Source organism: Drosophila mauritiana, chromosome 2L (genome assembly GCF_004382145.1).
Source record: "Drosophila mauritiana strain mau12 chromosome 2L, ASM438214v1, whole genome shotgun sequence".
In the NCBI taxonomy this organism is placed as follows: domain Eukaryota; kingdom Metazoa; phylum Arthropoda; class Insecta; order Diptera; family Drosophilidae; genus Drosophila; species Drosophila mauritiana.
The window spans coordinates 858,855-869,901 of record NC_046667.1 but is presented as its reverse complement, the minus strand read 5'-3'; the positions used below and the strand labels follow the sequence as shown (position 1 = coordinate 869,901).

Genomic DNA, 11,047 nt, shown 5'->3' with positions numbered 1-11,047 from the left:
TGGTTGATGGTGATCGATGAGATTGTAGTTTGGAGAGCTGCTTTGCTTTATTTGGATGCTCACAAGAAGAAGTTAACTGGTGCTGTACGGTGATCAAAGCCAACGATTGAACAAAGAGCATACTACGAGAACTCGAATCGATTATAGAAGACTTCCGGAATCCCTTTCGATTAAATGATGGACAACTTCTCCACGCGGGCCAGAAGCGGAGAATCGGAGTGATACTCCATGCTCCGCACGGCGAAGTCGCCCACTTCGTTGGTGAAGCACTTCAGAGTGGATATGGAGAAGGGGCGTCCGGGAAAGTTGTAGTAGGTGAAGTACTGCCCGTTGACGGCGATCAGGAAAGCCCGATCCCCGAGCCCAAACGCGATCTTGAAAAGCTTTCCGCGTACAAATGGGAATTCGCCCTCGGTCTCCTCGTCGCTCAAGGCAAAGCTAGAATAAGTATGTAAAGGTGAATCGTCTTAAGGAAAGGTTACCCATTGGAGTCTCGGACTCCATTATACCTGTTGTCTTCGCGCTGGTAGCTGCGTGACACGGTTGTCCGATCGAAGTTCACGTGAAACCGGAGCACCGTCCTCCCGGTGTCGTTGCACTGGAAGCAGATGGAGAACTCCGTGGTCGGCGGGCCCTTGGCGATGCACTCCATGGCCACCACCGTACCGGTTTCATACCGCCTGGGCACGTCGCTCTGGAAGGCCACCTTGTCCGGGCACATGAGCGTTCTGGGGAAGACGAGCGGAAAGAGCATGCGGTGGTGGAACTGGGTGATCTTCTCGAAGTCGCCGTAGGTGCGCACGTAGTTGATTTGCTTGGGGAACTTGACGAACTCGAAGGACCCGTACAGCTGGTCGTTCACGTAGATCTCGAAGCATCGCTGCAGCACCGCCACCCGGAAGGTGAAGCTCTGGCCCGGCTGCAGCGGGTTCTTCGGGCCGTCGCACTTCCAGTTCTTCGAGATCTCCTCCTGCTGCCATCCCTCGCCCGGCTGGAACATGCTGCGGATGATCTGGCCCTCGCGGAAGTTGGCCTCGATCTTCAGGAACACCGTTTCGCTCTCGTTCTGCGCGTTCACATTGTCCGTGAGGTCCAGCGAAATCCTGTCCGTAATTCGAGAGGAGTCATTAGTTACAAGTGTTAGATATGGATTGGGATACTCGGCACTCCCCCGAAATCGCTAAGGATACCCATTTCATTTATGCAAATCTCTGTCACAGCTTTATAAGCCTTTCGTTGGCATTAGAACTGCATTGTTTTGTCAATAATCGGATAATTGGAATACAATTCATACTTAATCCCTTTACTTTTTGAACTAATTGTAATTAGTTGCTTAAACATTTATAAATTCAACAGCTCGACGAGTATTTGATTTGGTTAGAGAAATTACTAGCATGTTCGACCCTTAACTTTAACCCAGATCAAAGGGGTATTCTTTTGGTGGAGAACCGGGTATCCAAAGGATGGAGGATGATTACTTATTCGGATGAGGCTTGACGCGCCCACTGACGATGAGGACGTGTCCGAAGGGGACTTCCGTTAGGACCTTTGCTTTCCAGACGTTCATCGCGGCTCCACGGCTCCACTGCAACTGAGTCGACGAGTGCGAGTCCTCGATGGAATCCAGCCGGATCCGGCGCCGTTTTATGCGCCCTTATGCTAATAGATTCGCCATCCGTCGCCTTTCCTCGTTCATTTGTTGTGATTATGTAAAGGCGGGTGAAATGGGGAATTACCTGCAGCCGCATGCAAACTTGACATGGACGTGGATGTGGACGTGGTAAGGTTACCCCCAGGCCCATGCCCACCCCGCTCGGAGCACAACCCGTTCAATCGAATCCCATATAAATCCACTCGGGGGTGGCTCCCCGCCCCCTGGCCAACGAGTATCCGACCCAGTGAGCCGCGCTCCATGACGAGAACCTTGCGCGTTTATTTATTTGATTCAATCCTTGCCTTTGTAACCCATAACTGTCATCCTCGAGTTCTTTTCACGGTTGCTGTCACGCCCCCAACTGCCGACTGCCCATTTGTTGCTAGTTACCAGCGCCACTGGGAGAAAAACTGGCCTAAGATAAGTTAACATCCTTATTTTTGCTTGAATATTGAGTATTGTGCCACCTGTATCTTGGGAAACCCGCAAGCGTTGGAATACTTTTTCGAAGATAAAACATTTATGATCCTAACTCGAATCACTGCTTATCGCATAACGAATTTTCGATCATAAAATTTATTGCTCAAATAAGTTTGCAAGCTACTGGTTATAAAAATACAAGGAATATGTTGTAATTGCGATCTAGAATTCATATTGAGGAAGTAGAGGTGCAAGTTGGAGGAGCTTTGCTTATTGATAAGGACCCTTTGATGGGGGCTCATATCCTTTTTATATCCTGCTGATACATTTCAGTACTCCTAGTCACCACTTTTACTAGAATGTCTTCTCGCCGTGTTCTCCATCTTGGCCTCTCCCTTTTGACGGTTCCATTGTTGTTGCGTGTCTTGGGCGAAATAAAACAAGGTAACAACAATTGATTCCCTGTCTAAAGTTTTTGCATTTGCAGTAAAGTGCGACTTGGGGGCTGGAGCACTTCGCCAGTCCCTCCTCGAGACATCCCCCTCCCAACTTGCTCCGGCTCCAGGCCGGGTAATTCATTTCTTCTGACGTACCTTGGCATATTCGCTGAAGTTCTGTCTCCGTCTCTGTCTGCGTCTACACCTTTCGCTTTCGTCCACGTCCAAACCAATGACATCTTCCCAGGGCTCCACTCGTGCCCTCGAACAGTGGAAGGTCCTTAAAGCCGACCAGTCCATCCATTCGAATCCAGATCTCAGCCAGAGCTTTGCATTCTATTAGCCTTATTCGTGCGATTTCTAAGATTAAGATGGCTCTCTTCGAAAGGAGTGGTCCTGCTTGGAGGCTTCACTGTACGTGGCCTCTGTTTGTCTATGCCGCCTTCGCTGTTTCTGTCGCTTGCACCTGGTCGAATTGGGTCCAAGTCTTCAGCTTAACTCGACTTGGCTGGGCGCACTTATTTCTGGCTGCGTTTCACCTTGGAGCACACGGGCCACCTGGTCACCCACCCGATCCAACCACCCGAAGATGTGCCTGGCTTTGCCTGCCACGAATGGCAATCGCTAATTGGTTAGTTATGGCCACTGACAATCAATCCGTCAATCGGCAACTAGACTGCCGAATATAAACATCCGGGTGACCTTGCCAGCTCCTGCCTTTCGGATCCGACCTTTCGGATCACTCCACCCAGCCACGCTGGGTGGGCACACGCCCACTTGTTCGGCCCTTCGCAAACAGAACTAATGAAATAATCGTGTCGATTTCAACTTTAATTTCCGCTTGTCACTCCAACTGATAACCCGAAAGCAAGTGGAGCAATGCGAGCAAGGTTTGTGTACGTTGCACAATTATCAGCTCGGCTTCGGCTACCTTTTTACCTTATAAGTGCCACGTTTGTCCTACCCACAGACCCACAGCCCTTTGGCACCCACTGCACTGGAAAAAAGCCACTCTAATGCCTAATACATCCATCGTAAAATAGATACCTTCAATCCAAATCAATATCATCAGGATATACTCCTTAGAGCAAATATATCTTCAATCAATCAGTTCTGGGGGTAAGATAATTCCTCGAAATGATCAGCACACTGTGTCCGCATTTCTTTCGGTGTTCCCAGAGTTCCCAGAGCTCTTATCTCGTTCCCAAGTCAGTTTCCCCAGCCGTATCGAATCGGTTGGGGCAAAGCGACGACACGTCTACAGAAATCAGATTTTACAGTCGGCCAACTGGCGACGGATCCGCAAATCGTACAACCAATATAGTGATAATGGGTTTACGCTCCCGAGCGACCGTGCCAGCGCACCAAGTGGAGTCGATTCCCAGCCCCAGCGCCAGCCGAACGAACAGCAGTTCTTCCCTCGGATTCGGATTCGGAGTCGGACTCCGAAGCCCAAACGGAAGCCGAATATGGCGGCGGATTTAATCAGCCGGCGTCTGCTATTTGGGAGCGGAGCGAATCACGTCGCCGTTCGGTATCAGTGCCAGGCTAATCATTCCAGATCGATGGGCCTTCGAGGAGGCGCTTCTCATGGGGTTCAGACTCACCCCGATCCTCACCTGCTGACGTACCCAGTTAGGATCCCCAAGCGGGGCCAACTCATTAGTTCACTCGAGCTGTTAGCAGACCGAAAGAGCACTTCCTGGGAAGGTGACCACCGTATCCACCTTGTATATCCGATCCGATCCGATCTCTACCACGTGGCGCTTTAGTCGGACATGAAAATAACTTAAGCCAAACGAACAAACTTTCGGGATGATCACAGTTTGCATTCCCTTGGCCCAAGTAATTCGCTGCCCGGGGTGGATTCGGATGGCTCCAGGCGGAGTAGCTACACGTAGGCACCGCCACCTCCACACTGGGTGCTCCATATCTCGCCGATCGGTTGGATCGGGCGGCACAATATGCACTTGTCGCGACTCGGAACGTAACTGAAACGTCGGATTTGACGGTGAAGTTTAAAACACCAGCTCCCGACGAAGAATCGGCCCCACGAAGTACACCCAGTATCGTCGATCGGCTGCCCATATCTCACCTGTACAGGTGCGAGTGCCAGGAGCTGGGCAGCGAGCGGCAGAGGAGAGGGAGCGGGAGAGCCGAAAAACAGAAACGGAAAGCAAATAAATATGAAATATTGAACTGGAGCAGAAAGTGGGTGATATTCCGAGATAGCACTCACACCCGAGCGTGCGTGCTGTCTTTGTATTGGCCATTAAACGCCGCTGTCAACGTAGCCGAAGGGCTGAGAAGAAAATGACATGGAAATGGAAATGGAAATGCCAGTGGAAACGGAGCTGTCGCCCCACAATTTGTCTCAATAGCTGGTCTTATCAGCACAGGTAGTGCGCACAGGTGAGGGCTCTCGTCCGCTCCCTTTACCTGCGACCTCCGGTCGGGTGCATCCATTCAAGCCAGCTCACAGCTCAGGTCACTACGATAGTGCCCAGATGTAGTTAGGTAATTGGTTTCCAAAGATCACCATTCGATCTAATGCCTAGAACAGGAAGGAACTCCTTGATCACACCATGATATACTTAGTTAATGGTACTATCCAGATTATGGTACTATCCCTATTAAGTATCGGTTGTATCTCTTTGACCCCGGCTGTACCGCTGACAAGTGACACCTTCGACTCCATTCGCTGCCCTGTCGCTTTCGCCCACCCGCGCTATCGCCGGCGACTTTATCAGAAGACAAGCGAACATGCCAGGAGAGCAATTTTCTTTGATGTTCGCACGAGACGGAGTGTCATTAATTGATTTATTACCAAGTCGATTGCCTGGGCTTCCTTTCGGCGTGCTCCAGTCAGATTTGGGGATGTCCAAGTGGTTAGATGGCCAACTAATTAGGTAAATGTGTTTGCTCTGATGTTGCCTGGCTGCAGGAGATATCTTCTCGCCTTGGCAGATATACACTTCGAGCGGTGATAACGTCGAGGGTGGGAACATCGTTGTCGATGGGGCACTTAGATGATTGGGATGGCAACAAGGTGGCCCGCTGCGGCTGCATTTCGTCATCCGTTGTTTGCTCCATTTCGATCATTGTTTGAAGTGGGAACAGAATGTGAGCATACACCCCATTTCACCCGGCATTCCCATTCCCATTCGCATTCTACCTTTCTCGATTCAATTTCCAGCAAATGTGTACACTTGCGGCTTGTTTATTCAGCTTGGCAGTGTCTCACTGGTGAACAATATATACAACTGGATCATATGTGGCCTCATGAATTGCTCGAGTTCCAGGGAAATACATGTCTTATAGATCGGTCTGTTGCCGCTTGGCCTCCATCACATTCTGCATGACCAGATCATAGAGGTTTTCCTCCTCCTCCCCCTCCTCCTGGTTTTCTGGGTTCTCCTGATCCTTGCGCCTATCCTCTGCGTCCTGCAGACTCTCCAGCTCCCGTCGGTAGTTCTGCAGGGCTTGTTGGAGGAGTTTCTCGACGGGGGAGTACGTGGAACGCGATCTCAAACGGGCCTTGGCTATTTCCAGAGCCTGTAATGGGAACATCCTTAGGAACCTCTGATATCCCAAGAGATGGCTTACCTTCAGGGTGTTGGTGTTCCGCAGGAGAGCGTCTTCGTAGGACAGAACCTTGGGAGCAGGTGCACAGATTGAAGTCTCGGCCAGCTGCTCGTTCTGCCGTTCCAGCTTTAGTTCCTCGGCTTGCCTAAAGATATAGCCCAATATATGTATGTAACAACATCCTTGCATATTGCTATGCCCAACCTACACTTTCTCCAGTTTCTGGTCGATCTCCGCCTCGAGCGCCATGTATTTGTCGTTGATCTCCTTGATTAGGTCCATTGTGCGTCCTTGCAAAAGGATTTTGTTAACTTGTAAACAAAGGCACAAACAAACGAGTTGCCATGCAACGGTAATTTGTTTGGCAACCGTTACGGGGCGTTGCCAGCTGTGGGGAAACTGTTGGAGACGAGTGGAGTTGCCACACAGATAGATAAATATAACGGTAGCATTAACCCTTAAGTGCCAACGATATTTTGCAAATAATTTAAAATTATTATTTTACACTTTTAAATAAACTTATTTTAGTATCCAAATTAAGTAACATGAGTAAAAATACATTGAATACATGGTGAAATAAAAAGCATACCAAGCCTAACATATTTCATAGTGTTACTGAGAACCCTTTATTTCTATATCAGTTGGTTGTAAAGAGTTCAGCTTTATCTGAAAAGTTAATAAATGCGAAAGTAATTACATAGGAAAATGCGATAGTTTATCTCCCCATGATTTATTATATTTTCGAATAAACCAATTTTGTCAACTGTCTTGCTATTCGAAATTAATTTTCATTTGAGTTATCGTATAATGCCTGAGTTGATATATCCGCTCTATAAAGCTATATTGCTCATGAAAGATATATGTATGTCAGCATTATCTAGGAGACGCAAATATATTTTCTAGGTGGAACCTTTTTCGGTCTTTACACCTTCCGGGTTTAATCTCTGTTTGATCAAATTACGACTTTAGGCGCGACGACCTAAGGTTTATTTTTGTCTAATTTGGTGACTAAAGGTGATTGTAGCATTAGATATCTTTTGGGACCTTCAACACCTTGGTTCAAAGGTCGAGAAAAGGTCTGCGCCTCAATCAGATAGAGGTAATAAAGAATTAAGGGCTTTCACCAGGTTTCAAATTGAATTGTAATGATGACTCGTTAAACACTTCAATAAAAGTGTTTTTAACTGTGACTTGCCAAAAAGAGAATAGAAGCCATTAAAAGATTTACTTTGAAGATATTTAGCTAACCAGCTAACTGGACAAGCAAAGTCCAAGTAGCAAGAGCATATCAGGCTGTGACGAAAAGACATTACCTTGTTTGGTCATAAATTTGTGTTTATTATCTGCCATAACATTTAGATCCGTGCAAATCGGGCACATACCTTTGATCACTGTACATCACAAGTGGGATGAAATACACTAACTATATACACACAGTACTCTCTACCTAGCCGTCTACTTAAGTAATTTCCTACGCAGTCCGGATGGAAACTCACGCCTCCTTCAGGAATCGGTTGATGTGGGGCGCCACTCGATCCGGGGTGACCAGGTGAAGATGATGGGTGCCGGGCACCTCAACGTAGACCACCTTCGCGGCATTCTCCCGCAGCGTGGCAATCACATCCGCATACACCTGTGGCGTCTCGAACTTCATGCCGGGAATGCCCCGAATGTTGAGCACGCGACAGCGAATCTGGCGCGCGTAGGCCAACGTCTGCTCGGCGGTGAACATGCCCAGCAGGCTTACCTTCAGCCGCAGATCCCTGGCAAAGAGGTAGCCATCCTTGCTCGGATTGTGCCTCATTCCCCTGTTCATCAGCACCCGAACCGAAGGCTCATCCACGGAGCCATCGTACGCGTCCAGCACCAGTTTGATCATCTCGTCGTACGAGTAGCAGGGCTGCTTGCTCTCCGGCAGGGTTTCGTAGTCCAGGAACTTGTCCAGCGCCCTGCCAGTGCCCTCCGCCATCCGCTGGGTGCTGCGCACCGTGGGACCCGCGATATCGATGTTGATCAGTTTCTCCACCTCCGTGGGAAAGCTGGCCGCGTACATGAAGGTCAGAGCTCCGCCCAGCGAGTGGCCTAGCAGAGTGACGTTCTTCCAGTTGTACTTGCGGACTATCCGGCGAATCAGGCATATGCCGTCCCAGAAGATGAAGTACTGCATGCCCATCGGATAGTGCGACGACTTGCCGTGCCCGGGCAGATCGATGGCCAGGATGGAGGTGTCCGCCGGTAGCAGGGGGCACAGCCTGTCGAAGCTGCCGCAGTTGTCCTGCCAGCCGTGCAGGGCGATGATGGGCTGCCTCTCCTTCGAGCCCCACCACTTGGCTGCAAGCGGATAAATCGATTAGTACATATGTAACTTGGTTTCAGCACGAGTATGCTAATAGTTCAGCTAAATCGCGTGATGCTTCCAAAAATTATTACTTAAAAAAACAAGCAAAGAGATAGCGTTATTGGGTCTGGTAGTGCGTCGAAACTAACAAAATAGTTTGGCCGCGTCACATCAAAAATCACGTCTGATTGCCATGAATGGTCGATGCTGTTGATAAGGAAACGGCTGGCAGGTGACTCACCCTCAACGGTGCCCCAGGGCACGGCGATGGAGAACTCCTCCCAGCTGTCCTCGCCCAGCAGCTGCAGGGGCTCCTCCGCCTGGCCATCTAAAAGCAGGGGGAATCACATTAGTAATTTAACTAAAACCAAAGCAAGCTGTGACGAAATGGTTGCGTCTGGCGAAATCGCCCGTGAGCCAGGTGAAGCGCAACCAGCGGAAACTTCGGACTCAGGTGCGCAGAGCGTGCGAATCGGTGACCTGACCACGACCTCCTCCTCCGGTTTACTCACTTGTTTCTGGCGAAAGTTCCGCCGCGGGAGATTGCGCCGCTGTTGTTGCTGCCACGCGTGTCTGGCCCATGGCTAATTGCTGCTCGCAAGTGGTGCTCTGTAATGCTGGACGCGGATCGGGCGAGCTCCTGCCGCGGGGAATCTCAAAGAGCGACTAACTAAAGTCGCAAAGTTTCGCCGATCCAGGAAATTCGATTGTCGATAGCTATTGACAGAAATGTCAGTTTGGCGCAGGAATGGCTAGAAAGCAAGATATGAATCTATTGTGCAGCTTCGTTCACGACTGGGTGGCAACTCCCGCACATTGTTTTCATTTACGATTGCAAACAAAATTTAATATTGCTCGTATTCAAAACAATTTAGCTGTGAAATCAACATGTAAGTCAAAGTTATTATCCTCCGGCTTCGCCTTAGATAACTCTCGATTCCAACAGGACGGAGTACTGGAAATCAAACGAGCGTAAGTTCTGCGACTTCTGCAAATGCTGGCTGAGCGACAACAAGGCGGTGAGTCCATAGAATAACCCGCTTTTCCGCACTCTAATGACTCCCAATCCCGCAGAGCGTCGCCTTCCACGAGAGTGGCAAGCGGCACAAGATGAATGTGGCCAAGCGGATCACGGACATCAGTCGCAGCAGCGAGAAATCGGAGCGGGAGCGCCAGAAAATGGACGCGGAGATCCGCAAGATGGAGGAGGCGGCCATGAAGTCGTACGCCCAGGATGTCCATTCGCGGGGCGACATGACTGCCAGGTCCATCAACACGGTGATGAGGGCCACCGCCTCCGCTTCCGCCTCAGGCGGAGCTCACTCCTCGGCCGGAAGATCGCGCCAAGTGGACCCCATGCGCCTGGAAGGACTGTCCGACGAAGAAGAGGACCAGCGGCGGGTGGCTCCCGGCAAGGTGACCAGCGATGCAGCCGTGCCCGAGGCATCCCTCTGGGTGGAGGGCAAGTCGGACGAGGGACACACCTACTACTGGAACGTGAAGACCAATGAATCCGTGTGGAAACCGCCAAAGGAGGGCTATCTGTCCTACGAGGAGTACGAGCGCATCAACCAGCTGGCCATCGACCAGCAGGAGATCTCCCAGGCCGAGGAATCGCTCAAGTTCCGCGCCAATGTCGACGAGGAAGTGGCGAGGGTGAATCGAGAGAAGATGAAAGCCTTCCGCAGGACGGACAATCCCAAGGAAAAGAAGCAGAAGGAGGAGAGGCGTCAGACATTCAAAACGGAGGAGGAGGCGGCCACCAAGGAGATTGGGCAGTGGCAAACTGTGGAAGTGAAGTAGGGCCCCTCTACTAGGTTCAAATGCATTTACTGATACATTTATGGATTTTTGTAGAGCACCTGAGCAGCCCATCGACTGGCAGCTACCCAAAACGGATTACTACATTGCTGCGCCTGTGGTTTCCGCCTCGAGTGAACCAGAACCTCCAGTCAAGAAGTTCAAGGAGAAGACGATAGGCGGTCTGGATGAGGAGATAGCGGCCACTGCGCCCGCCACCTTCAAGCGGAAATTCATCAGGAAAGGAAACAGCCGCCAGCGCGCCGAGGATTAGTTAGGTTTAGGCATAGGAAATATTTAGGTTTTTAAGTGTTTGCTTATACCAATTAAAAAGTGAGATGCGTTCAACATTAGATTAATAGATATTGTAGAATTATTATTATCTTTGGTCGACTTGCACGCATTTGCTCAAATTAATATGCATTCATATACATATCCCATTCAAATTTAAATGGTTTTAAGTAGAAATATTATTTTTAAAGATTTTTAAACTTCGATAACAGCTATCGACGTTGGGTACAATCGGTGTGTGTCCCTGCTTTAGTTGCGGCATATTTAGGTCTTAGAAATCTCTCCAATTTTAGTGCATTTCCAGCGGCAACAGGAGGTATATTTCCCCCACCCGCCGACGGTCACTCTGCTGCTGTTGTTGTAAGCGAGCGGTCGGAATTGCGTTGAATCGAGTCGCGCTATTTTGTTTCGAGTGCGCTGTGCTGTTTGGTTTCGTTCCGTTTCGTTTCGCTGTTCGTTTTCCACTCGTCTTCGAATCCGCACTGCAAACAAACAAGGAGAAGGGGAAGCAGCAAAAGTGGC

General features: G+C 49.7%; 4 protein-coding genes across 5 annotated transcripts; 1 reads left to right on the top strand and 3 right to left on the bottom strand.

The window, feature by feature from the left end:
• Positions 1-46: 46 nt before the first annotated feature.
• Positions 47-4,399, bottom strand: LOC117150807. Of its 2 annotated transcripts, none has more exons than XM_033317865.1 (3): positions 2,668-4,399; positions 510-1,103; positions 47-438 (listed from the first exon to the last, which is right to left on the bottom strand). In XM_033317865.1, the coding sequence occupies exons 1-3, from the start codon at positions 2,748-2,750 to the stop codon at positions 171-173; spliced, it is 945 nt and encodes a 314-aa protein (XP_033173756.1). In that variant the 5' UTR covers positions 2,751-4,399; the 3' UTR covers positions 47-170. The 2 variants fall into 2 exon arrangements, with proteins under 2 accessions (XP_033173756.1, XP_033173755.1); XM_033317864.1 differs by lacking the exon at positions 2,668-4,399 and adding an exon at positions 1,479-1,949.
• A 1,288-nt stretch (positions 4,400-5,687) lies between these two features.
• Positions 5,688-6,610, bottom strand: LOC117145326. The gene is made up of 3 exons (XM_033310929.1): positions 6,305-6,610; positions 6,118-6,241; positions 5,688-6,066 (listed from the first exon to the last, which is right to left on the bottom strand). Exons 1-3 carry the CDS (start codon positions 6,376-6,378, stop codon positions 5,827-5,829), a joined length of 438 nt encoding a protein of 145 aa, XP_033166820.1. The 5' UTR covers positions 6,379-6,610; the 3' UTR covers positions 5,688-5,826.
• Positions 6,611-7,410: 800 nt separating this feature from the next.
• On the bottom strand, positions 7,411-9,133 carry LOC117148290 (probable serine hydrolase). Its single transcript, XM_033315614.1, has 3 exons — positions 8,947-9,133; positions 8,676-8,762; positions 7,411-8,427 (listed from the first exon to the last, which is right to left on the bottom strand). The coding sequence occupies exons 1-3, from the start codon at positions 9,014-9,016 to the stop codon at positions 7,589-7,591; spliced, it is 996 nt and encodes a 331-aa protein (XP_033171505.1). The 5' UTR covers positions 9,017-9,133; the 3' UTR covers positions 7,411-7,588.
• Positions 9,134-9,214: 81 nt separating this feature from the next.
• Positions 9,215-10,595, top strand: LOC117148284 (WW domain-binding protein 4). Its single transcript, XM_033315602.1, has 4 exons — positions 9,215-9,324; positions 9,381-9,453; positions 9,509-10,233; positions 10,292-10,595. Coding segments are annotated over exons 1-4 (1,017 nt in total). The 5' UTR covers positions 9,215-9,322; the 3' UTR covers positions 10,509-10,595.
• Positions 10,596-11,047: the final 452 nt, after the last annotated feature.